The 27,049-nt window shown below is 43.7% G+C and overlaps 1 protein-coding gene and 1 pseudogene across 7 annotated transcripts in view; one reads left to right on the top strand and one right to left on the bottom strand.

Moving 5' to 3' along the window:
• Positions 1–8,697, bottom strand: part of LOC110494470 (protein-arginine deiminase type-2) — a 20,953-nt gene extending 12,256 nt beyond the window's left edge. For 2 of the 6 annotated variants that reach the window (XM_036950531.2, XM_090205940.1), the window contains exons 1-3: positions 1,061–3,416; positions 792–960; positions 50–119 (exon numbers count right to left, since the gene is read on the bottom strand). In XM_036950531.2, coding sequence (XP_036806426.2) covers positions 50–119; positions 792–842 — 121 coding nt within the window. In that variant the 5' untranslated portion in view covers positions 843–960; positions 1,061–3,416. Of the gene's footprint in view, positions 1–49; positions 120–791; positions 961–1,060; positions 3,417–8,370 lie in introns of those variants that run through there. The other 4 variants (XM_021569562.3, XM_021569564.3, XM_021569563.3 and 1 more) reach the window with 3 other exon arrangements.
• LOC110494471 (leucine-rich repeats and immunoglobulin-like domains protein 2) lies at positions 8,698–27,049 on the top strand (annotated as a pseudogene). The gene is made up of 18 exons (XR_016487630.1): positions 8,698–8,998; positions 10,562–10,636; positions 12,379–12,514; positions 12,757–12,785; positions 13,164–13,176; positions 14,437–14,700; positions 18,229–18,372; positions 18,627–18,770; positions 22,480–22,560; positions 22,655–22,726; positions 22,926–22,994; positions 23,134–23,297; positions 23,420–23,729; positions 23,880–24,161; positions 24,301–25,079; positions 25,858–25,998; positions 26,170–26,582; positions 26,787–27,049. The product of XR_016487630.1 is annotated as a leucine-rich repeats and immunoglobulin-like domains protein 2 (transcript).

Below are 27,049 nucleotides of genomic sequence, written 5' to 3'. Positions count from 1 at the left end.
GGTAGTTTATGTGGGTGTGCTCTCCTGTCCTAAGCATAACACAACATACCAACAGCGGTGAGGTGAACGACAGCTTTCCCTAACACCTCCGTCTTCTCTCCATAATACATGACCGATAACTGCACAACAAAGGACAACATTTACAAAGTTAAACATCTAGAACACTGGTGACTAAGCAGTGGTTGTGTTTTGATGGGGTCTTCTATGATATATTCATGTACAGATATGTACAGTACATAATTTCAGAGGAGAATCTAAACAACTGGCCCATTCTGGAACTGACTAAGTCTCCTTCAATTCCTTATCAATAGAACGGGCACTGTGATTAACCACATCACTTTCCACTGTTTAACATCTCTCTGGTATCAGGTTGAGAGTGCCACATTTGCATTATTTCAGTGTGGTTTGCACGCCACTCTTAAGAGGCGTAGGAGCAGCAAATACTTGATTTGTTTTTCTTAATAACATAATTCACTGTAGTGTGTTCAGTCCTGATAGGAAATATTCAACTCAGGATTATATTAATAAGATTTAACATACTGAAGTCTCAAGGTTCACTCTTAGAAAAAAGTGTTCCAGGGTCCCCAGGTAGAACTATTTTGGGTTCCATGCAGAACCCTCTGGGAAAGGGTTCTAAATGGATCCCAATAGGGTTCTACATGGAGCCAAAAATGGTTATTCAAAGGGTTCCCCTTCGGGGACAGCCAAATAACCCCTTTGGGTTCTAGATAGCACTTTTTTCCCCTAAGAGTGTAGCTATCATGGCTGTGGGAGTGGCCTACTTTATTTACCTTGCTATCATTTCCCACTTCGCTGGCAGTGTCCATGGTGAATAGAAGCATTGTATTACCATTGAGAGTGGTGGGGAGGGTCCCACTCTCCAGTGGGGGTGGGGTGATCCTGTACTGCACTCTGGGACTACATTGCACAGAGAAGTACTTGGAGCTAGGAGGGGCACTCCTTGGGGAACAATAAATACATTTGACAGTTACACATCACATCCTGATACTTTTCTTATACAAATCTATAGCAATAACAGAGTAAACACAAGAGGACATACCTATACTGCAGTAGAGCACCATCCGTGAGTGCCGTTCATTATCCCCTATTTCCAGAAGCAACAGGTGGCAGTGCTAGTTCTAAAGTTACATTGCTAAAGTAATCAGAGAGGTATGATGTCTTCAACATGCCTCTACAATGAGTAACGTACCAAAGAGGGAGAAATACTGGACTATCAACCTACACAAGAATACTGGCAAAAATGATTGTACTTATGTGTCAAAGTATCAACCAACATCCCAAGTTGTTATACTCAGTATGACACTTGTTTAGAAACATTAAGCTTAGCTGTAAAACCTAACACCTGGAGTCCAGGCTAAGCCCTGGAGGTGGTCCACACCAAAGGAACATTAGGTTTTTGGAGGAGGGATAGTATTTGCCCGAACAGAGCCTAGGTTTCTCTAAACAATAGCACAAAGAGAAGTGTTTCTTAACAATAAGTATTTATGTTGTTACACACACCGATGTTGTGAAACCATCTGTATCTGCTGTGTAATCATACCATGTGGAGAGTCTGATAAACTAACTGCAGCCGTAGTCATGATAGTACCACAATATGTTTAATTCTTCAGGTTGGCGATTTGTGTTGGGCTTACCACTGTTTTCTATCTAACTTGGAAATCATCTACCATGTTAACTTGGAAATCATAAACCATAGGAACTGATTATAATCCATCGAATTCTGTTGCACTGGAGTCATATGAATTGACAGCTTGTAAGGACAACAAACGAGAGTCTGTTGACTAGCAGAAAGAAGTGACTGTTGCAGACTCCCTCCGCTAAGAACAAGAGGTCTGACTCCTCCGCTGAATACAAATGCCAACCACAAACAGTCCTTTCAGCCCAATATCGGGGCATGATCCTCCAACTCCTTCTGCAGTTGGAATATCCAAGTAGTAAAATGACAACAAAATAGTCAGTGGATGTAATCAATCATTTTAAAATATATTATCACAGCAGGACCTACAAGTGGAATAAGATTATAAAGCAATTAAATTAATATATTCAATTATTAATATGTGTGAGAGAAAAATACTACTTGAATACTTGACATGTGATTTAAATTACTAGGCTATATTTTTTATGTTAACAGCACCACACCCCTTTACATTAGATCAATTGTCTAGTGTTCCATTTTCATTTCAATAATAACTGAATAATAACACGAGGGATACGATTTTACAAACAATAACTGATATTAACGTTAATGCATGACATTAGTAAATATTTAATTATATTTCTAATAAATTAATCAATAAATGACGACCCATACTTGATGTCTTGGAGAACTAGCCTAACGTTACCTGTCTATGTTTACAGTAAGTTCCGTGCCAACCACGCACATGACTTTGGTCGTTTTTCCATACTCAATTCTCAGTGTCCGAGGGTGGATGATCATGACTTTCTCTGCGGCAGCGGCAAAATTATTTGTTTGCTGTTAGCTATGATAAAATAGAATTGTACCGCAATTCCTTCACCCTGATATACAGTATTGGCAGGAAGTAACTACATGCTGCTGGGCTGGCTCCAGTGACCAGCTGATTATAAGGCAGGTGAATGTCTCGCGTCATCTGATGATTGGTTACAAATGGTCTCGCGCAGTTACTGTAACTGTATGTATTCAGCCAGCCCCTGTCCGCAACACGACATGAGAGGTGCAACATTGTATCCGCCTTAACAAATGAAATAAAGCAATAGGGTTATTCAGTATGGTGTGCCTCCAAACCGGGGACAAATTACCCAGCTAGCCTATAACATAATGAGAACCATATAATTCTTAGAGCATGGTGAGGCGTGGTTGTCCTATGGTCATGGTCAACCTTCCCATAACATGTCCTACCGGTTATCTCATGGTTATTTTTAAAGTAATGTTGTCAAATTTGTCCGATAATGTTAAGAAACAACGTTCTGTGGGAATTTCAGTACTTCAGCATAATGTTTTCTACAGGTTTCCTCATGGTTATATTTAAAGTAATGTTCTCAGAACATTAAGAAAACTTTCCATGAAAAAAAACCCAGAAAACATTACACAATCAGTTCTCAGCATCAACAAAACTATTTTTTCCCTCTATCTTGTTAAGTGTGTTCAGGTGTTTTGGCCACGCCCACTAATTAGCCACAGCTGGTACTAATGAGTGCTTGTTTTCTTTGAATAGACAAAAATGAACAGCTTTCTTTGAGTAATAAAAAAAACATAGCATGCTAGCTCCATCCTGGAGCTATGGATTTCCATCTGTGCTTGTAGTTCAAAACAGTTAACACAAATTAAGTTAGCAGCCTTATTGAAACATGTTCTCATAACTTTATTTATTTACCTTCAAATGACCTATAATTTCCGTTCTCAGAATGTTAATTAGACCGCACAGGAAAACTTTTGGGGAACCATAGAAAAACTCTCAGAACCTCCCTTCAACTTAAAAATGTATGTTCTTAGAACATGAAAAATGTTCATTTCCATTCTTTGAACGCTTAAAAAACATTCAGTTTTAACCGTCAGGAATCTTATGAACAAAAACATATGTTCTCACAATTTACAAGAAACCAAATGTACTAGCTGGGTAGGCTACTGAGAGATAATCCCCAAATAGTTTATCTAGCAGTACATAACAGGTGAAACAATGTATTGCCATAAAAAAGTATTTTTCTTTGTAAAAATATAGTATTGTCACACTACCATGTTGGCTATGGTGTAGCCTATAACAACAGCCTACTACCACCTGAAGACATCTATTGGTCCAGTTGCCTAGCATAGATACACACACTCACCTGTTTAGGTTCACTTTCAACACCGTGCCAACAACATGAAGAGCCCTTAAACCACACCAATGTTACATGCATGTTCAAACTGTTCAAACCATGTGTTTGATGTATTTGATACCATTCCACTGAGTACGCTTCAGCCATTACCACGAGCCCGTCCTCCCAAATCAGGTATCAGTTAATCTGACTATACTCTCATCATTGATTTGAGATTCATTGATCATATACTCTCATCATTAATCGCTGATTTACTTAATTCAGCAATTTAAGGGCTTCCTGTATAAATCAAATCTAATTTGATTTGTCATATGCACCGAATAGAACAGTGATATTCTTACTTACAAGCCCTTAACCAACAATGTAGTTAAGAAAATACATATATACATATATATAACAAATAATTAAGGAGCAAAAATAAAATAACAGTAGCGAGGCTATATACAGGGGGTTACGGTACAGAGTCAATGTACAGGGGCACCGGTTAATCGAGGTAATTGAGGTAATATGTACATGTAGGTAGTGGAAAGTGACTATGCATGGATAATAAACAGAGAGTAGCAGCAGCGTAAAAATGGGGGATTGGGTGGGGACAACGGAAATAATCTGGGTAGCCATTTGATTAACTGTTCAAGAGTCTTATGTCTTGGGGGTAGAAGCCTTTTTTACCTAGACTTGATGCTCCAGTACCGCTTGCTGTGTGGTAGCAGAGAGAACAGTCTATGATTAGGGTGGCTGGAGTCCTTGGCAATTTTATGGGCCTTCTTCCGACATTGCCTGGTATAGAGGTCCTGGATGGCAGGAAGCTTGGCCCCAGTGATCTACTAGGCCGTACACACTACTCTCTGTAGTACCTTACGGTAGGAGGCCGAGAAGTTGCCATACCAGGCAGTGATGCAACAAAGTCAGGATATTCTTGATGGTGCAGCTGTAGGTCTTTTTCAAATATTTTCAGTCTGCTGAGGGGGAATAGGTTATGTCGTGCCCCCTTCATAACTGTCTTGGTGTGTTTGGACCATGATATTTTGTTGGTGACTTGGACACTAATGAACTTGAAGCTCTCAACCTGCTCCACTACAGCCCCGTCGATGCGAATGGGAGTGTGCTCTGTCCTCTTTTTTCTGTAGTCCACAATCATCTCCTTTGTCTTGATCACGTTGAGGGAGAGGTTGTCAGTGATGTTGTACCGTCGTCAAACTTGATGATACTGTTGGAGTCTTGCTTGGCCATGCAGTCATGGGTGAACAGGGAGTACAGGAAAGGACTGAGCACAATCCCTGAGGGGCCTCTGTGTTGAGGATCATCATGGCAGATGTGTTGTTACCTACCCTTACCACCTGGGAGCGGCCCGTTTAGAAAGTCCAGGATCCAGTTGCAGAGGGAGGTGTTTAGTCCCAGGGTCCTTAGCTTAGTGATGAGCTTTGAGGGCACTATGGTGTTGAACGCTGAGCTGTAGTCAATGAACAGCATTCTCTAGTCGGTGTTCCTTTTGTCCAGGTGGGAAAGTGCAGTGTGGAGTGCAAAATAAATTGCATCATCTGTGGATCTGTCGGGGCCGTATTCAAATTGGAGTGGGCCTAGCGTTTCTGGGATAATGTTATTGATGTGAGCCATGACCAGCCTTTCAAAGCATTTCATGTCTACAGATGTGAGTGCTCAGTAGTAATTTAGGCAGGTTACCTTAGTGTTCCTGGGCAAAGGGACAATGGTGGTCTGCTTGAAATATGTTGGTATTACAGACTCGGTCAGGGACAGGTTGAACATGTCAGTGCAGACACTTGCCAGTTGGTCAGCGCATGCTCGGAGTACACACCTCCTGGTAATCCATCTGGCCCATCTGCCTTGTGAATGTTGACCTGTTTAAAGGTCTTACTCACATCGGCTACGGACAGCGTGATCACACAGTCATCCGGAACAGCTGATGCTCTCATGCATGATTCAGTGTTGCTTGCCTCAAAGCGAGCATAGAAGTTATTTAGCTCGTCTGGTAGGCTTGTGTCACTGGGCAGATTGTGGCTGTGCTTCCCTTTGTAGTCCCTAATAGTTTGCAAGCCCAGCCACATCCGATAAGATTCGGAGCTGGTGTAGTACGATTCAACCGTAGTCCTGTATTGACGCTTTGCCTGTTTGATGGTTTGTTAGAGGGCACAGCGGGTTAGAGTCCCGCTCCTTGAAAGCGGCAGCTCTACCCTTTAGCTCAGTGTGGATGTTGCCTGTAATCCATGACTTCTGGTTGGGGTACGTACGGTCACTGTGGGGACGATGTCATCGATGCACTTATTGATGTAGCCAGTGACTGATGTGGTGTATTCCTCAAGTCCATCAGAAGAATCCCGGAACATATTCTAGTCTGTGCTAGCAAAACAGTTCTGTAGCTTAGCATCTGTGTCCTCTGACCACTTCCTCATTGAGCGAGTCACTGGTACTCCCTGCTTAAGCAGGAATCAGGAGGATAAAGTTATGGTCAGATTTGCCAAATGGAGAGCGAGGGGGAGCTTTGTACGCGTCTGTGTGTAGAGTAAAGGTGGTCTAGAGTTTTTTTCCCTCTGGTTGCACCTTTTAATATGCTGTTAGACATGAGGTAAAACTGATTTAAATTTCCCTGCATTAATGTCCCTGGCCACTAGGAGCGCCACCTCTGAATGAGCATTTTCCTGTTTGCTTATGGCCCTATACATCTCGTTGAGTGCGGTCTTAGTGCTAGCATCAGTTTGTGGTGGTAAATAGACAGCTATAAAAAATATTGATGAAAACTCTCTTCGTAAATAGTGTGGTCTTCAGCTTATCATGAGATACTCTACCTTAAGCGAGCAAAACCTCAAAATGTCCTTAATATTAGATTTCGTGCACCAGCTGTTATTTACAAATAGACACAGACCGCCACCCTTTGTCTCACCGGAGGCAGCTGTTCTATCTTGCCGATGGACTGAAAACCCCGCCAGCTGTATGTATGTTATCCATGTCGTCATTTAGCCACTACTCCGTGAAACATAAGATATTACAGTTTGTCTAATGTTGGTGGGGCATATTAACCTGTTTTAATTATATTCTGGAATCACTATGATCACTTCTACAATAATTTCTACATGAATGTGGATGCAACTATGATTACAGCCAATACTGAAAGAATTGTGAATAATGATGAGTGAGAAAGTCACCGAGGCATAAATATCATCCCCCCCCCCCCCCATAAATGCTAGCTTCCCCTGTTATTGTAATGGTGAGAGGTTAGCATGTCTTGGGGGTATAATATTTGTGCGTCTGAAACTTTCTCATTCATCATAGCTGATTTGGACATGAAGTGTGGAAATGCTAATATAGGTACCATTGGCTTGCATTGGATTTGTGCAGCGAGTGCTAAAATGGTAGCATTTGAAACAATGGCTAGGTAAACAAAACCAAAGCATGGATTGCTGTCATACCTAGTCCATAGACTGCTTACAGGGTAAGCAAACCAAAACAGTGAATTCGAAAAGAGTGGGACATCATATAAATTGGGACAGTTTAATCCTTGCACGTTTATTTCTTAGTCTGACAAAAGACAATTTAAACTATTGTTTCTAAGCTTTCGCAGAGAAACCACATGATAAAAATCACATCACTTGACATAGAAGGGGGCAGAGCAAGCTTCAAACAGGAAGCTGTTTGTCCAAGGTTAAGATGTCCCGAGTTCATGCCAGGTATGGGCCGAATCGGGAGGAAGTGTAACTTGCTAAGCAAAGCAGCGTGATGTCCTTTACACAAACATCCCTCTCTGACATGTAGAATAACAGACTGGTCTCATAGACTAGACATAACATAGCAAACGTAAATCCAGGACTCTCAAATTAGTTTGGTATGGTTACATAAGATAGGTTACTTATTAAGGCAAACATGAAAGGTATGTAGGTAGGGTCTATAATCCCTGTCTAGTAACCCAAAGGTAGCATGTTCAAACCTCATGCTAATTAGCAACTTTGCAACTACTTAGCATGTTAGCTAACCCTAACCCCTAGAGCTAGCTAACGTTAGCCACAACAAATTCTTAACATATATATACGTATTGCAATTCGTAACATTTTGTACGAATTGCAAATCCTAAAATATAAGAAATTGACACATGTATACACTCGCTCTGGATAAAAGCATCTGCCAAATGACTAAAATGTGAAATACATACCATACAAAAGGTAACATACACTAAATTTGGTGTTTCGAATGTACATACAGAATAATACTAAATGCTCTAAAACCACATTGCAAATAAGGAATCACTAATGCTCTATTCATGGTTTGCTATCTGCAACGTTCGAGAACGTTTTGCAACTGAATGTGGCCCGGGGCCAGGCCGATTGAGTTTGACTTATTATCGGGATAATAATATAGCCCAGCCCAGACTGGTCTACAACTTCTACTTTTGTAAAACATCAAAAATAAATGTATGCATGACATGAGCTCTTTTTTTAAAAAAAATATAAAAGGAGAGATTTTGACGTTCTCTCAACCAGTACCTAGCTATTTATTATCGAAAATCGAATCAGTTAGAGAAAATAATTAAGAAGCATGCATACTGACCAATAGGGCAGCTGTAAACATGCTCTAAAGAGGCAGGATTCACTATATTTTATCGCTATTGTTGTTCCTTCGAAACATATTTCGGAATAATCATACTTTGGTAGCTAGATAATTCATATGTTTAGTCAGAACACTTTGTACGATCCACATCTGTCTGATATGAAGTCAAATGAACTTGGTCCGTGGAAACATCGACATGCAGGTTTACTTTAAGAACGCTAGCTGCTAGCCACTTATCTTGGGATTTGTGATGAGATTGGAAGCGGAAGGAAATTCTAAGGGAAAGGAGGACAAATCCGTCCTGGGCTGCCATGGGCAAGTTGGAAGAAAAACTTTCGCAATGTTATGCGACTCATGTGAAAGATGGGGTTTATTTTATTAATATGAAGTTATATGAATCGGTTGGTGTTGTCGGTTAGACATTTTATAATTGTCAGAAGCTAACTAGCCACGTATTGATAGTTAGACTTTTAAAATGGCGGAAGGCTGGCCCAACCCCCCGGCTCTCTTGTTGTTGAGTTTGAGTGCCTGCTGGGCACTGGATTCCTGCCCTGCTCCAATCCTGGATTGCAATAGGAAAAGGTTGTCAGCGCCCCCCCCTGGATCCACCTCATGGGATAACTCGTCTGTAAGTAGCCCAATATTAGCTAGTTTATCGGTAACAAGCTAGCACCTTTGTTTACAAGCTGCAGTGGCTCCTCAAGCTACCTGGCCTTGTTAGTTTGCTAGCGAGGTCTAACGTTATATGTCAAGTTCTTTAGCTAGATATATATGTGGATCAGTGGAGGCTCCTTAGAGGAGTAGGGGGAGGACCATCCTAAGTGAATTTCAGAAAAATTAAAACCGTGAAACAGAAAACGATACAAAATATATGAATGTCACCAAATAATTGATTTAAAACGCACTGTTTTGCAATGACGCGCTACAGTAGCCTCAACCGCAATCTCTGGGATAGCACCATGGTGTATGCGGGGAGGACCGCTAGTTTCCGTCCTCTGGGTACATTGACTTCAATACAAAACGTGAGACTCATGGTTCATACTCTCACCCAAAGGCTTATACAGTAACTATGATGACGTCCGGCTCGATCCTATCAGAGCTCTTGTAGCATGAACTGACATGTTGTCCTCTCAAATGATCAGATTTTGAGTCTAGTACTGAAAGCATAAGCTAAAGTTAGCTAGCACTGCATAAAATGTGGTGAGTAAGTTGACTCAGAGAGACAATAGTTGAACAGTTTGGAACAAATGTATTTATTTAAAAAAAATGAAGAAGCAATAGGGAGAGAGCACTAGCTATATTTTGTATTTAATTAACTTTCACTTAGTTAGCGAAAGCAGCTAGCTCGTTTAGCTTACCCAAACAGAGAGGGGTGCTATGTTAGCTAGATGGCCAAAGCTATCCAGCACCGGAACCCTTCCAAGTCAAGGTCAACTTTTGGTTTTATAAATGTATTGGCACCGGGCCCGCAGGTATAAACTGCTTGCTGCTGTAAACTGTACTGCATGATTGTAGCGGGTTTACTAACGCATTAGTTCTAGTAGTTATGTTGGTTATGACGTTAGCTAATATGATGATGTAGACTGTGTTTAGCCGTTAGGGTATAACGTTTTGGCTTGGAAAGGTTTTTTCGCCTGGTCACAGACAGCTGTGTTGTGCACTGAAGTCAACAAGCGAAAGGAAATGTTGAGAGGAGGAGAGCACGTAGATGTCGAATGAATTCTACAACTAGCAAAGTGATCATGCTGTTTTTATGTGGCTGCTATGGAAGTGAACTGTGTTTGTGTGATCAGGGTATTCAGGTATTAATTACGCAGATTCTCTTAAAATGTTTCTTAAACGGAAGCAAACAGAATGAAACAGGGATAAACATACCTGAATTTGTCCAATAGAAACTAACTATTTTGACTAATAATTACACCCTAGATCAACTAGATGCAGGCAAGTGTGTGCATAGGCGGTATTGAATGATTCATCCAGATCAGTGGCGGTAAGTGCCTGTCATTCATATTCCATTTTCCCAGCTCAATGTAACATCCAATAGAATTAGGCTACTTCATGACACTCAATTTTAACAACCTAGCCCATGAAGATCATTTGAGTTTTTCTTGGAAAGATGCCAAAGCAGCTGCAAGGTCCACTGAAAGGTGTCTATGGAATTCTCTGTAATAACTAATGGAATCTTTTTCAGCACTATGAATCATAATGAACTGACAACTGTTCCATACCTTGGAGAAGTTACCCCAAACATCACAACACTCTCATTGTAAGTCAAAACAATTTTCTCCTACTCTGTAAGTTGTGTGATGTGATTCCTAGGTTTCCTGTCATAGTATGCTTGCCATAGTAGTAATGTGCAGTTCAGAAACTACTCTTTTTACTGAGTCATGATTTGTTTTTTTGAGCAACTCCTTCATTGAAGTAGTTTGTTTGACCTGCAAGTGCTGGCCACAATGAGTCCTACAGCAGGATTAATACACGCTTCTCCGGCTCAGCGGCACCAGAGACTTGTTTCGACCACCAACTGTCTGCCATATGGTCGAAGGAAGATATACTGAACAAAAATATAAACGAAACATGTAAATTGTTGGTCCCATTTTTCATAAACTGAAACATTTCTGGGGTCTTATATTTCATACGCACAAAAGCTTATTTCTCCAATATTTGGCGCACACATTTGTTTACATCCCTGTTGGTGAGCATTTCTCCTTTGCCAAGATAATCCACCCACCTGACAGGTGTGGCATATCAAGAAGCTGATTAGACAGCATGATCATTACACAGGTACACCTTGTGCAGGGGACAAAATGTGCAGTTTTGTCAAACAACACAATGCCACAGATGTCTCACATTTTAAGGGAGTGTGCAATTGGCATGCTAACTGCAGGAATCTCCACTAGAGCTGTTGCCAGATAATTGAATGTTAAATACTTTACCATAAGCCACCTCCAACATTGTTTTAGACAATCTGGCACTACGTCCAACCGGCCTCACAACCACAGGCCACGTGTTACCACGCCAGCCCAGGACCTCCACATCCAGCTTCTTCACCTACGGGATCGTCTGAGACCGGCCACCTGGGCAGCTGATGAAACTGAGGAGCATTTCTGTCTAATAAAGCGCCTCTGTGGGGAGAAGCTCGTTCTGATTGGTGAGCCAGGCCCACCAATGGCTGCGCCCCTGCCCAGTCATGTGAAATCCGTAGATTAGGGCCTAATACATTCATTTAAGTTGACTGATTTCCTTATATGAACTGTGAAATGATTGCATGTTGCATTTATATTTTTGTTCAGTATAGATCATGAGCATAGAGAAGAAAAATGCATGTTTAGAACTGACAATTAATTGCATGGTGCAAGAATGAATGCAATTAGATGAAGGTTTTGGACACAGCTTTGTAAAAACATACACAGCCTCTGCTCAACATACTTTGGACGGAATTATTTCGACGGCTGCAGTTCGCCAACGGCATTGTTCTTATCACCCTAATCTCAGTCAAGCAATGCATTCCGCCAAGAGTCGTTCACAACCTAGTCCAGTTGCAATCACAACTGGTCTCAACCTCGTTTCTAATGTATCAAGGAATAATCTTATTTGTTTGCATGCCTATCAACAAATGTACGTTGTTTAAAGCACACGTTTTACACGTCTGTCATGAATGACAGCTGTAATAAGACCCCTATGGTGAACAAGAGGCTTGTAGAATCATGACACGACTTTCGAGTTGTCAGTTCATTGTTCGCATGCTATGGGCATGACTGACTCAAATGAATGAAATTAGTTGAAAGGTTTGTTATTTTGACTTAATGAGTTGATAAGTCAGTAAAAATAGCTGAACTTCCCATCACTATGCAATAGGGAAGTTTCGGAAGAAAGGAATCACCGGCCGGGGGACTTCTGTCTTACCCTGCATTCTTTATGCCCAAACAGTTTGGGCATAAATACACATTGCTGTATTTATGTAGATCAATGTTGATTATTATGTACATTACTGCTCATTGTGCACAGGGCCCACAACCGGATCTCGGAGCTGTGGATGCATCAGCTGCATCCATACATCTCCTTGGAGACACTTGACCTGTCATCTAACTCCATCTCAGAGATCAGAGGCTGGAGCTGTCCCAACCATGCAGCTGAAATACTTGTGAGTCTTGCCTGTGGCATTGTTTTCCAACTATAGTAGACAACTTCTAAGGAGGGAGGAGATGGTTGTTTCAGCTACAACCAAAAGGGTGTGTTCTTCTTCACTTGTTATTGTCTTATTAATGTGACTTTTTCATCCAAAATAAAGACCTTAAAATGTTTGGAATGTATACATGGAGGTGTAATGTAAAAGTAAACTCAGCGCCCTTCCTGATTGAATGTTTCTGCATCTCTATCTTCCAGGAATTTAAGCAATAACAAGATCAGCTGTAGTTCCTGTAAGTCAATGTTTTGCTTCAGTCAAACTACACTGCTCAAAAAAATAAAGGGAACACTTAAACAACACAATGTAACTCCAAGTCAATCACACTTCTGTGAAATCAAACTGTCCACTTAGGAAGCAACACTGATTGAAAATACATTTCACATGTTGTTGTGCAAATGGAATAGACAACAGTTGGAAATTATAGGCAATTAGCAAGACACCGCCAATAAAGGAGTGGTTCTGCAGGTGGTGACCACAGACCACTTCTCAGTTCCTATGCTTCCTGGCTGATGTTTTGGTCACTTTTGAATGCTGGCGGTGCTTTCACTCTAGTGGTAGCATGAGACGGAGTCTACAACCCACACAAGTGGCTCAGGTAGTGCAGCTCATCCAGGATGGCACATCAATGCGAGCTGTGGCAAGAAGGTTTGCTGTGTCTGTCAGCGTAGTGTCCAGAGCATGGAGGCGCTACCAGGAGACAGGCCAGTACATCAGGAGATGTGGAGGAGGCCGTAGGAGGGCAACAACCCAGCAGCAGGACCGCTACCTCCGCCTTTGTGCAAGGAGGAGCAGGAGCAGCACTGCCAGAGCCCTGCAAAATGACCTCCAGCAGGCCACAAATGTACATGTGTCTGCTTAAACGGTCAGAAACAGACTCCATGAGGGTGGTATGAAGGCCCGACGTCCACAGGTGGGGGTTGTGCTTACAGCCCAACACCGTGCAGGACGTTTGGCATTTGCCAGAGAACACCAAGATTGGCAAATTCGCCACTGGCGCCCTGTGCTCTTCACAGATGAAAGCAGGTTCACACTTAGCACATGTGACAGACATGACAGTCTGGAGACGCCGTGGAGAACGGTCTGCTGCCTGCAACATCTTCCAGCATGACTGGTTTGGCGGTGGGTCAGTCATGGTGTGGGGTGGCATTTCTTTGGGGGGCCGCACAGCCCCCCCATGTGCTCGCCAGAGGTAGCCTGACTGCCATTAGGTACCGAGATGAGCTCCTCAGACGCCTTGTGAGACCATATGCTGGTGCGGTTGGCCCTGGGTTCCTCCTAATGCAAGACAATGCTAGGCCTCATGTGGCTGGAGTGTGTCAGCAGTTCCTGCAAGAGGAAGGCATTGATGCTATGGACTGGCCCGCCCGTTCCCCAGACCTGAATCCAATTGAGCACATCTGCCACCTCAACAGGAGCATGCCCAGGCATTGTAGGGAGGTCATACAGGCACGTGGAGGCCACACACACTACTGAGCCTCATTTTGACTTGTTTTAAGGACATTACATCAAAGTTGGATCAGCCTGTAGTGTGGTTTTCCACTTTAATTTTGAGTGTGACTCCAAATCCAGACCTCCATGGGTTGATACATTTGATTTCCATTGATCATTTTTGTGTGATCTTGTTCTAAGCACATTCAACTATGTAAAGAAAAAACTATTTAATAAGAATATTTCATTAATTCAGATCTAGGATGTGTTATTTTAGTGTTCCCTTTATTTTTTTGAGCAGTGTATTTCCATAGCAATGATGAGCAGTGTGCAAACCAGACCCTCGCTAGATGGTAGGTTTCTTATATGATTTAGTCTACATATGTTAAGCTTTTGTATGTGTTCAATACTTTTGTATGAGGGACTGTCTTTTAGTTAAATGTATTTTCTTTAAACAATTTGCATTCGTGATTGTGCATTTTTAGATTTCACAGATTCAGTATGTAGTACTGTTTAATAGTAGTTGAAAGAACTTATTCTAAACTGCCTGATTCTGATTTTTTCCCTAGGGAATTAAAGCGTAACAAGATCAAGGTGGTGGACAGCCTGACCTTCAAAGGGCTGGACTTACTGAAATCATTGAAGATGCAGCGGAATGGCATCACAAAGCTGATGGACGGTGCTTTCTTTGGGCTCAACAACATGGAGGAGCTGTGAGTTCTTCTGCCTTTTCGTCTTTTATAAGAAAGATCAGTACAGTATTTGCACAGATAGGAGGAGCCAGATGTCTCACAGGATGTATAAATCTGAAGCATCTGTTCATCAAATATGGTGATAAGAGGAAGTCCAGTGAATATGAATATGGAGCTAGATAATACTTGGCCGACATTCTGCAAATTTTCTCATTTTGAAACGTTTGCTCCCAATTCAGTTTTCTTTCCCAAAACTCCAATGTTATGAACAGAGTGCACTAAGTTTAGTAGACTTGACCCTTTGCCAAAGTAAAACACATTTTCATTGTTACAAACGCCAATAGATTGTACCACCTCCTTGCTTCATGCTTCATTTGCTCGAATTAGAAACGACACCGATGAGATAGTGAGCTCTAAGGGTTGGGTGATATACAATCGGAAATCTTTTTTTTTTTTTTTTTTTTTACACCCCTTTTTCTCCCCAATTTCGTGGTTGTAGTAGCTACTATCTTGTCTCATTGCTACAACTCCTGTACGGGCTCGGGAGAGACGAAGGTTGAATGTCATGCGTCCTCCGATACACAACCCAACCAGCCATACTGCTTCTTAACACAGCGCGCATCCAACCCGGAAGCCAGCCGCACCAATGTGTCGGAGGCTACACGTGCACCTGGCAACCTTGGCTAGCGCGCACTGCGCCCGGCCCGCCACAGGAGTCGCTGGTGCGCGATGAGACAAGGAGATCCCTACCGACCAATCCCTCCCTAACCCGGACGACTCTAGGCCAATTGTGCGTCGCCCCACGGACCTCCCGGTCGCGGCCGGTTACGACAGAGCCTGGGTGCGAACCCAGGGACTCTGATGGCACAGCTGGCGCTGCAGTACAGCGCCCTTAACCACTGCGCCACCCGGGAGGCTGATACAATCGGAAATCAACTATGTTTGACAGACATTGTCGACGACAACATGATGTGACGGACGATAGTTTTTATATATTATAACTTTTTCTTACATATTTGAACATGACTGGCACCACCGTAGTCGGGCAGAGCACAACAGTGCAGCTCGCAGCCAAATGACCTACCTATTCCTATTTGTCATAGCCTTTTTCAATAAATATGTAGGTAGACTTAGCCTACTATTTAACATAATGCAAGAGTAGGCCTACAATGTATGTATATTGTAGACTGGGTGGAGAGTGTGCAAAATGTCAGAACATTTACCTCGCTCACCTTGCCAATGTCGGATGATCATGGGCCTTTTATCGCAGACACGCCTTGGTCTGGCTTGTTGTATGAGCTTAATTTCCCTCTTTTTTTTTTTCTCCCAATCCCTATTTTATTTGAATATGACTTGTTGGTCTAAGCATATATTTCATGATCTACTTTCAAATTAATCTAGGAGCCCAGTAAAAGAGTTCTATCTCAGAAATGTTTGTGGTGAGCCTAAATAAAAACATAATATGGTAATAATGAGGGAGAGAACCAACAATTGCAAGTTAGAATAATCGAATGGGAAGTTTGTTTAAACTTTATACGTTTCTGGCCTCCACCTGACCAAAGCTGTAGGAAAAATAAATTGTGTGCCGCCAGAAAATCCTTGCAAACCAAACAGCCAATAATATAGGCCTACACAAAATAAAAAATGTAATTCAATAAAATGTGAAGTAAATGTAACTTGTACAAGTTAAACTTCTAAACAGATATTTATATTATTTTGTAATAAAAAATTTAAAAGCCACCCTATGGGACTCCCAATCATAGCTGGTTGTGATACAGCCTGGAATTGAACCAGGGTGTCTGTAGTGACGCCTCAAGCACTGAGGTGTTTATTCATATCCTTGAATTGCGCAATGGGCATTTTTTATTTATTTAACCAGGTAGGCCAGTTGCGACAAGTCCAACTGCGACCTGGCCAAGATTAAGTAAAGCAGTGCGACAAAAACATCAACACAGAGTTACACATAAACAAACGTACAGTCAATAACACAATAGAAAAATCGATGTAAAGTGTGTGCAAATGCAGGGAGGTAAGGCAATAAATTGGCCATGGAGGTAAAATAATTACAATTTAGCATTAATACTGGAGTGATAACTGTGCAGATGATGAGTTACTGGGGTGCAAGAGGATAAGTAACAATATGGGGATGAGGTAGTTGGTTGTGCTATTTACAGATTGGCTGTGTACAGGTACAGTGAGCGGTAAGCTGCTCTGACAGCTGATGCTTAAAGTTAGAAAGGGAGATATGAGGCTTCAGTGATTTTTGCAATTTGTTCCAGTCATTGGCAGCAGAGAACTGGAAGGAAAGGCGGCCAAAGGAAGTGTTGGTTTTGGGGATGACCAGTGAAATATACCTGCTGGAGCAGGTGCTACAGGTGGGTGTTGCTATGGTGACCAGTGAGCTGATCACCTGTGGGCGCTCATTACATAAGCTCCCACAGCAGTGCTTTCGATAAGCAGGAACAATAAACAAATGCCGCTTATAAAGAAGACTTTCCAGCAACGTCTGCTATGGTGAAAAAGTGTACTCTATCTCAGTTGAAATAGTCCGAAATCACCAATGAAAGGGATCTCGTATCACACTGTAGGCCTACAACGTTTGGTTCCAAATCACCATTCAAAGTGATCGGTACCACATATCACCATATTGATTGGTTTATATTTATTTAATTATTTGCACACAAGAAAATACACTATTGGTATGATGATTTCCACAATGTAGTCTAATGAGCATAGGTTTATGCTTGACACAGGTTGCATTACAGATTGGTTACTGTGTTGCTAGGCAACACAACGATGCACCCCATAAAATAAAAATGTTTGGATGGGATGATGTGCATTCCAGACATCATCCAACCCTAGTGAGCTCAAAGTGTTCGGACAGTGACACATTTGTTTTGACTCCAGCACTTTGATACAATGACTGAGGTTATATTGCAGTCTGTCATGTTTACTTTTAGGGTATTTTCATCCCTATCCGGTGAACAGTTTAGAAATTACAGCACTTTTTATACATAGTCCTCCCATTTAAGGTACCACAAGTGTTTGAAGTTTCGTATTTGGTCCCATATTCCTAGAACTTAATGATTACATAAATCTTGTGACACTACAAACTTGTTGGATGCATTTGCTGTTTGTTTTGGTTGCTTTTCAGATTATTTTGTGTCCAGTAGAAATGAATGGTAAATAATGTGTTACATTTTGTTAATAAGAATATATTCTGTTTCTAAACATTTCCAAATTAATGTGGATGCTACAATGATTATGGATAGTCCTGAATGAATCGTAAATAATGAGTGAGAAAGTTAGATGCACCCCCCCACCCCCTAAAAAATACTAACTTCGCCTGTTATTGTAAAGGTGAGCGGTTAGCATGTCTTGGGGGTATGATATTTGTGATCTAACTTTCTCACACATTATTCCCGATTTCATTCAGGACTATCCGTAATCATGGTAGTATCCACATTAATGTAAAAGTGACTCCAAAATTACACTACATTATTTACCATTAATTTCTATTGGGCACAAAATCATTGTATGTTTTCTAAGAGAGCTGGAGCACAACAATTTGACGGAGGTCAACAAAGGCTGGCTGTATGGCCTACACATGCTGCATGTTCTGCGGGTCAACCAGAACACCATCGGCATCATCCGACCAGACGCCTGGGAGTTCTGCCAAAAGCTGGAGGAGCTGTGAGTTCTTTCTAATCCAAACCCCACTTTTCTCCCACTGTTGGAGACGGGAGTGCTTTAGGGTTTATTGTTACCCCTTTATGAAGCTGAAAGACCAGTATCTATTTGGGACTTGGGGAGGGTGTATTGCAGATCATTTATGTTTATGTTAACACATGGATTTCAGCTCATTCTTAAGGGGCCAATATGTTTTAGTACAGTATGATTGCCGAAGACCATTGTCTAAGCTTGTCTCCTGGGGATGTCCTCCTTAGCGATCTGTCCTTCAACCACCTCACCCGGTTGGAGGAGACCGTGTTCATTGGACTGGGCCTTCTGGAGAACCTGAACCTAGGAGAGAATACCATCAGCCACCTGGGAGAGAGAGTTTTCAGCAGTCTGGCCAATCTGCGCTCACTGTAAGGAACTCACACCACTCTATTAAAACCTTTTTTGTTTTTTAATATATCAGATTGGTCGTGTCTTCATTTTGTTGAATTAGTAGTACCCTAGTGTACTGGTACTCTATTACATTGTTGTATGGTAGACCACTAAACTGCAGTATAGTAAGTAGAACATTTATGTAAAGACATGATGACGAGAACATGTAGTATAGAAACCCTCATTCACATAATTTAGCTTTTAAGACTTCTGAGGCATGAAGAATACCAGAAATGCTCAATTAACAAAATACTACCTTTTCATCCAAAATCCCTCTGGGAAGTGGAGGAGGGGGCACTAACACATTCATTGACATGCTGAGTTCCAAGAAGGCATTGAGCTGCATAAAGAGAGAGGTCAGGGCTCTGGGTCAGCACACATCCCTGGGCTGTCCGTAGCAGGGGGAAATAGAGAGAATGCCCTTTGAGATCCACCCAGGCATGAGCAAGGAGAAACAAAAGCGCCCATGACCCGTCCTGTGAACACAAGCCCTCTGTGGGTTTAGAAGGACCCAAGAACCGTTCAATGCTAAACACAGCCAATTAATCCCATCATCAGAACTGCAGGAGCAAATCAAAGTTTATTTGTCAAGTGCGCCGAATACAACAGTGAAATGCTTACTTATAGGCTCTAACCAATGGTGTGGGAAAAAAAGATGTGTGTGTAGGTAAGTAAAGAAATAAAACAACAGTAAAAAGACATTTGAAAAAAGAGTAGCAAGGCTATATACAGACACCTGTTAGTCAGGCTTATTGAGGTAGTATGTACATGTAGGTATCGTTAAAGTGACTGTGCATATATGATGAACAGAGTAGCAGAAGCAATAAAAGAGGGGTTGGCGGGTGGTGGGACACAATGCAGATAGCCCGGTTAGCCAATGTGCGGGAGCACTGGTTGGTCGGGCCAATTTAGGTAGTATGTACATGAATGTATAGTTAAAGTGACTATGCATATAAGATAAACAGAGAGTAGCAGCAGCGTAAAAGAGGGGTTGGGGGGGCACACAATGCAAATAGTCCGGGTAACCATTTGGTTACCTGTTCAGGAGTCTTATTATGGCTTTGGGGTAAAAACTGTTGAAGCCTTTTTGTCCTAGACTTGGCACTCTGGTACCGCTTGCCATGCGGTAGTAGAGAGAACAGTCTATGACTGGGGTGGCTGGGGTCTTTGACAATTTTCAGGGCCTTCCTCTGACACCGCCTGGTGTAGAGGTCCTGGATGGCAGGCAGCTTAGCCCCAGTGATGTACTGGGCCGTACGCACTACCCTCTGAAGTGCCTTGCGGTCGGAAGCCAAGCAATTGCTGTACCATGCAGTGATGCAACTGGTCAGGATGCTCTCGATGTTGCAGCTGTAGAACCTTTTGAGGATCTCAGGACCCATGCCAAATCTTTTTAGTTTCCTGAGGGGGAATAGGCTTTGTCGTGCCCTCTTCACGACTGTCTTGGTGTGTTTGGACCAATCTAGTTTGTTGTTAATGTGGATACCAAGGAATTTGAAGCTCTCAACCTGCTCCACTACAGCCCCGTCGATGAGAATGGGGACGTCCTCTGTGCTCCTTTTTTTGTAGGCCACAATCATCTCCTTAGTCTTGGTTACGTTGAGGGATAGGTTGTTATTCTGGCACCACCCGGCCAGGTCTCTGACCTCCTCCCTATAGGCTGTCTCATCGGTGATCATGCCTACCACTGTTGTGTCGTCAGCAAACGTAATGATGGTGTTGGTGTCGTGCCTGGCCATGCAGCCGTGGGTGAACAGGGAGTACAGGAGGGGACTGAGCACGCACCCCTGGTGAGCTCCAGTGTTGAGGATCAGCATGGCAGATGTGTTGCTACCTACCCTCACCACCTGGGGGCGGCCTGTCAGGAGGTCCAGGATCCAGTTGCAGAGGGAGGTGTTTAGTCCCAGGTTCCTTAACTTGGTGATGAGCTTTGAGGGTACTATGGTGTTGAACGCTGAGCTGTAGTCAATGAACAGCATTCTCACATAGGTGTTCCTTTTGTCCAGGTGGGAAAGGGCAGTGTGGAGTGCAATAGAGATTCATCTGTGGATCTGTTTGGGTGGTATGCAAATTGGAGTGGGTCTAGTGTTTCTGGGATAATGGTGTTGATGTGAGCCATTACCAGCCTTTCAAAGCACTTCATGGCTACGGACGTGAGTGCTACGGGTCTGTAGTCATTTAGGCAGGTTGCCTTTCTGTTCTTGGGCACAGGGACTATGGTGGTCTGCTTGAAGCATGTTGGTATTAGACTCAATCAGGGTCATGTTGAAAATGTCAGTGAAGACACCTGCCAGTTGGTCAGCACATGCCTGGAGCACACGTCCTGGTAATCCGTCTGGCCCCGCAGCCTTGTGTATGTTGACCTGTTTAAAGGTCTTGCTCACGTCGGCTACGGAGAGCGTGATCACACAGTCGTCCGGAACAGCTGATGCTCTCATGCATGCCTCAGTGTTGCTGGCCTCGAAGCGAGCATAGAAGTGATTTAGCTCATCTGGTAGGCTCGGGTCACTGGGCAGCTTGCAGCTGTGCTTCCCTTTGTAGTCTGTAATAGTTTGCAAGCCCTGCCACATCTGACGAGCGTCGGCGCCGGTGTAGTATGATTCAATCTTAGTCCTGTATTGATGCTTTGCCTGTTTGATGGTTCGTCGCAGGGCATAGCGGGATTTCTTGTAAGCTCCCGGGTTAGAGTCCCACACCCTGAAAGCGGCAGCTCTACCCTTTAGCTCAGTGCGAATGTTGCCTGTAATCCATGGCTTCTGGTTGGGGTATGAACGTACAGTCACTGTGGGGATAACGTCCTCAATGCACTTATTGATAAAGCCAGTGACTGATGTGGTGTATTCCTCAATGTCATCCGAAGAATCCCGGAACATGTTCCAGTCTGATAGCAAAGCAGTCCTGTAGTTTAGCATCTGCTTCATCTGACAATTTTTTTTATAGACCGAGTCACTGGTGCTTCCTGCTTTAATTTTTGCTTGTAAGCAGGAAAGGAGGATAGATTTGTGGTCGGATTTACCAAATGGAGGGCGAGGGAGAGCTTTGTACGCTTCTCTGTGTGTGGAGTACAGGTGATCTAGATTCCCCCCCCCCCCCCTCTGGTTACATATTTAACATGTTGATAGAGATTTGGTAGAACTGATTTAAGTTTCCCTGCATTTAAGTCTCCTGCCACTAGGAGCGCCTCCTCTGGGTGAGTAATTTCCTGTTTGCTTATTTCCTTATACAGCTGACTGAGTGCGGTCTTAGTGCCAGCATCTGTCTGTGGTGGTAAATAAACAGCCAAGAAAAGTATAGCTGAGAACTCTAGGTAAGTAGTGTGGCCTGCAATTTATCACAATATACTCTACTTCAGGCGAGCAAAATCTAGAGACTTCCTTAGATTTCGTGCACCAGCTGTTGTTTACGAATATGCACAGACTGCTCCCCCCTTGTCACACTCCCATAACGGAGTGTGCTGTTCTATTCTGCCGGTGCAGCGTGTATCCCTGATAGCACTGAGCTATGACACTCTGGAAAGTGTGCCACTTCACATTTGCCAAATGAATCAAATTGGTTTGGACACCCGGAGCAGAAAATAACTTCTATCTGTCTTGTACTGTTGTCACCAAGCAATGCAGATCAGGTTGATCTTTGTGCTTCTTATTCTGGGGAAAATATATATTTTTCTTACATTTCTGTTTGCGTTTGAGGCATACGGAATAATGAGATCTCTTGGGCCATTGAGGATTCCATTGGTGTGTTTGTTGGAATGAAGAAGCTGAACACATTGTAAGGGTGTTCTGCATAATATATTACTTTTGTTGCTATGGATACTGATATTGGCAGAATATTTGTTGGCATATTTAATCTGTTTATTCCCCAGGATTCTACAGCAGAACAATATTAAATCTATCACAAAGGAAGCCTTTGAGAGTCTGGAGGAACTAGAGCACTTGTAAGTACCTCCATAGCCAAGCCACTCTGAGGGATGGTTGGTCTCCATTAAGACGATTCAGCAGCTATCACTTCAAGACCGAGAGATGTTTCTGATTACCCCGGTGCATCTGTTTTATTGTGCTTGTATCATAAGATGCTACTTTGATAGTGTCATGGTGCCAACGCAGCACTTCATTCATATTTATTTTCACCAACAGGGACCTGAGCAAGAATGGGATCATGTCCATCCACCCTGATTCGTTGTCTCACATGAACTTAAAAGTGTTGTGAGTAAGAAGTACTAATTTCTGAGGTGGTATCTTGGGAGTCCTTGTGGCAGATTTTACAATATTTTCTGTATAGAATACATTCACAAATTCAAGAATGATGGAATAATGCGATATTATGACTGTGTCCTGTCCTCAGTTTTCTGAACACTAGCAGCCTGCTGTGTGACTGCCAACTGCAGTTCCTGGGCCCATGGTTGACTGACAACCGCTTCCTGCAGTCTGTCTCCGCTATGTGTGCTCACCCTGCCAGCCTGCTGGGCCGTAACGTCCTGTCTGTCAGCCTGGAGGAGCTGGTCTGTGGTCAGTCACGTAGCTACCTACCCTGCTTTATCTAGTCTGGACCAGATCTCACGTACTGGAACAATTATCCCATAGTTTATTTATTTAATATCATGGCCCCCTCTGTCCACTCTTTCCCACAGATGACTTCCCAAAGCCCTGGATCACTGACCACCCTGAGACCGCCACTGCCCTGCGTGGGACCAATGTGACTGAGCTGCCTGGCATCCAGCAGCAGTGACTCCCCCATGGCCACGGCCTGGAGGAAGGACGGAGAGGTGCTGTATGATGCAGAGGTGCAGAATTGTGCCCGCTACCAGGAGGGAAAGCTGTTCTACACCACCGTGCTGTATCTCCTCAACGTCAACTTTACAGACGAGGGATGCTACCAGTGTGTTGTCTCAAACCACTTTGGCTCTAACTGCTCTAACAGGGCCAAGCTCACAGTCAATGGTGAAGAGTTTTTACTGACTAAAATCTGACTTTTTCCTTGGCATTTAACTGTTGAAGTTCGCGCTTGCATGGTTGTTTTGATAGACATCTATTGAAAGCTGTCTTCAACCATTTCTTAACTTCTTTATTTTCATTTCCCCTCTCCCTCAGAGCTGCCGTCCTTTCTGAAGACTCCGATGGACCTGACCATCCGCACGGGCACCATGGTCAGGCTGGAGTGTGCTGCCAAGGGTCACCCATCACCCCAGATCGCCTGGCAGAAAGACGGGGGCACAGACTTCCCTGCTGCCCGGGAGAGAAGGATGCACGTCATGCCAGATGATGACATCATCTTCATTGCCAATGTAAAGACAGAGGATATGGGAGTGTACAGCTGCACAGCCCAGAGCGCTGGAGGGAGCATGTCTGCCAACGCTACACTCACTGTGCTAGGTGAGCTTCATTCTTACCTGCCCGGCATAGTTTACTGACCTTAGTGTTTCCTTATGAATCACATCTGTTTATAATTTGATAAAGGATCATGAACTACTGTATGTTAAATGTAAATCTCTGTCCTTCATGCTTCCCCTAGAGGACAGGACGGTAGCTCGTGGGGTGACGGCAGTGCTCCAGTGTATCGCAGGCGGAAGCCCAGCACCCCGCCTCAACTGGACCAAGGATGACGGGCCCCTGGTCCTCACCGAGCGACACTTCTTTGCCGCCACCTACCAGCTTCTCATCATCGTGGACGCGGGGTCGGCGGACACAGGGAAGTACACGTGCATCATGTCCAACACGCTGGGCACGGAGCGTGGCCACATCTACCTCAGCGTGTCTCCCAACTGCGACACTGCGGGCGGCTACGACCAGGATAGCTGGAACACGGTGGGCATCATGGTGATCGTGGTGGGCACCTCGCTGGTCTGGGTCATCGTCATCTACCACATGCGAAGGAAGAGCGAGGACTACAGCATCACCAACTCAGACCAACCTGAACCTGCCGGTAGACATCCCCAGCAAACCTGTCCTCTCAGGGAACGCTGTCTGAGCCTCAGGAGGGATACAGCAACTCTGAAGCAGGGAGCCACCAGCAGCTCATGCCACCACTGTCCAACGGCTACGTCCACGCGGGAACTGGCTACGTCCACGCGGGAACTGGCTACGTCCACGCGGGAACTGGCTACGTCCACGCGGGAACTGGCTACGTCCACGCGGGAACTGGCTACGTCCACGCGGGAACTGGCTACGTCCACGCGGGAACTGGCTACGTCCACGCGGGAACTGGCTACGTCCACGCGGGAACTGGCTACGTCCACGCGGGAACTGGCTACGTCCACACGGGAACTGGCTACTTCCACACGGGAACTGATGGTAACTTTAACTATACTTACTTCCCAGATTCACCATCCATCTCCTTCATTTGTGGCCCTTTCATCTGTGGACATTACAATGTAATTATCTGTTTTTGTACTCAGTCCAACTGTTATTCTGATATTTTTTATAGGGGGTAGATCAGCTTAATATTGCAGATGGATTTTGGGTTATCAATTTAATTGTTTGCATCATTTCTAATCCCCCTTTCATTTTTGTGATGATAAAAAAATATATATATACATTTTTTTTTTTTCGCCCAACCCTACCATCCCTACCCTGATTGGAGTAAACTAACGGACATTACTTCATGTAGTTAAATATGCATGTAATCCTAATTTCCTTTTTCTACCAATATTGCCCTAAAAATCAATACTTTGATCGTGGTTTTTCAGATCCCCTAACAATACAGTTTGCAGGTCCATCTGAACTCTGACATTATGACGTTACAACCATTCCTGGACCTGACTCCAAAAGCGAACCACCGATGGACAGAAAATATTATGTATTGACTCTGTTTCCTCGTGGCAGAGTCTGCACAAGGCTGACTGTTCAATGATTCATATATTGAGCATTCTTCTTTTTAGCAAGTATTTTATGTAATAGCTTAAATTGAAACGAATGGATTGATGTCAATTATTGTATTTATATATCAGTTCATAGATCTGTTTCCAACTAACTTGAACTTATTCTGAATTTTAAATGACGGGTCAACCATTGCACCTGACCAGTGAAAAGAAGGTGGAGTGAGTCACCATCCTGTTTGTGTGTTGTCCAGGTGTGTGCTACAGTGACACAGGCAGCGAGGTGGACACCGAGGCCAACGGGATGCTGCACTGCCGCGTGGGCTCTCTGTTCATGGGACAAAGCATCTTCCATCCTGGGCAGCCCCGTGAGGGACTAGCTGTGGTGTCGACAGGTCGGTTTAGTTATGAGAACCAACAAACAACTTATTCATCTCTTGTATGTATCCTCTTAAATGGCTTTTTCATCAGTTTGTTGAAAGGCTTTGCTGAAAGGTCTATGTCTCCATCAGATAGTTGGGTTTGTTATAAAGCAAGAGTTTGATGAAATAGATTGTCCTCAACAGGTGGTGCAGGGCCGCTGGTCATCTGCTCGGACTGCTACGACAATGCTAACATGTACTCTCGGACCCGGGAGTACTACGCCTACCTGGCCGAGGATGACCCCCTGGACAAGGGTCTCTCTGGCATCATGACCCACCTTCCCAAGGAGCCCTATGGGGAGCAGAGAGGCCAGCATGAGGACACAGCCCTGGAGAGCCTCATCAACAACCTGGACTCCTCAGTTTTCCTCACCAGCCACAACTCCTCAGTCTTCCTCACCAAGAGGCTGAGCAAAGCCCTCTGGCCCCCGGAACAACACTATAGCACCGGTGAGAGATCAGCTACAGACTGTCTGACAGACCTTAGTGGCATGCATGTCAACAGTGAGCTCACAGTGAGCTCACAGAGATATGTTTGGAAAGTGATCTCACAGACCTGATATCTAACAGTGACCTCAGACATACTGTGAACTGACAATGAACTGACCCATGAGCTCGCAGACTTTCAGACACCGACATGTTCAAGTCTGAGCTCCTCTTTATGGGTGCATATCCTTTCTGTTGAGTAATGTAAGCATTTCACTGTAAGGCCTGTTGTATTTGGCACATGAGACAAATACAATCAAATTTTTTTTATTTGATGTCTGTTTAGTCTCTGCAGGTGTTCCCCCCCAAGGTTGTTTTGGGGCAAAGGGGAGGACTTGTCTACAATGCCACGACCAGGTCTGTCACAGCAGCCAGTGACTGTGCACACAACTCCCTATGCAGGGAGGGGAGGAGTGTGGAGGTGGAGCTCTCTCTTCCTCAGAGCACACAGTACCACAGAAGTGCCTCTTATAGGACTACGTCTCAGGAGCACATCCAAGCCCTCACATAAAGCTCTGCCAAACCACTCTGCCAAAAA

The sequence above is a fragment of the Oncorhynchus mykiss genome, chromosome 17 (genome assembly GCF_057628025.1).
Source record: "Oncorhynchus mykiss isolate SJ-2025 chromosome 17, ASM5762802v1, whole genome shotgun sequence".
In the NCBI taxonomy this organism is placed as follows: Eukaryota; Metazoa; Chordata; class Actinopteri; order Salmoniformes; family Salmonidae; genus Oncorhynchus; species Oncorhynchus mykiss.
This window is presented reverse-complemented; position numbering and strand designations above follow the sequence as displayed.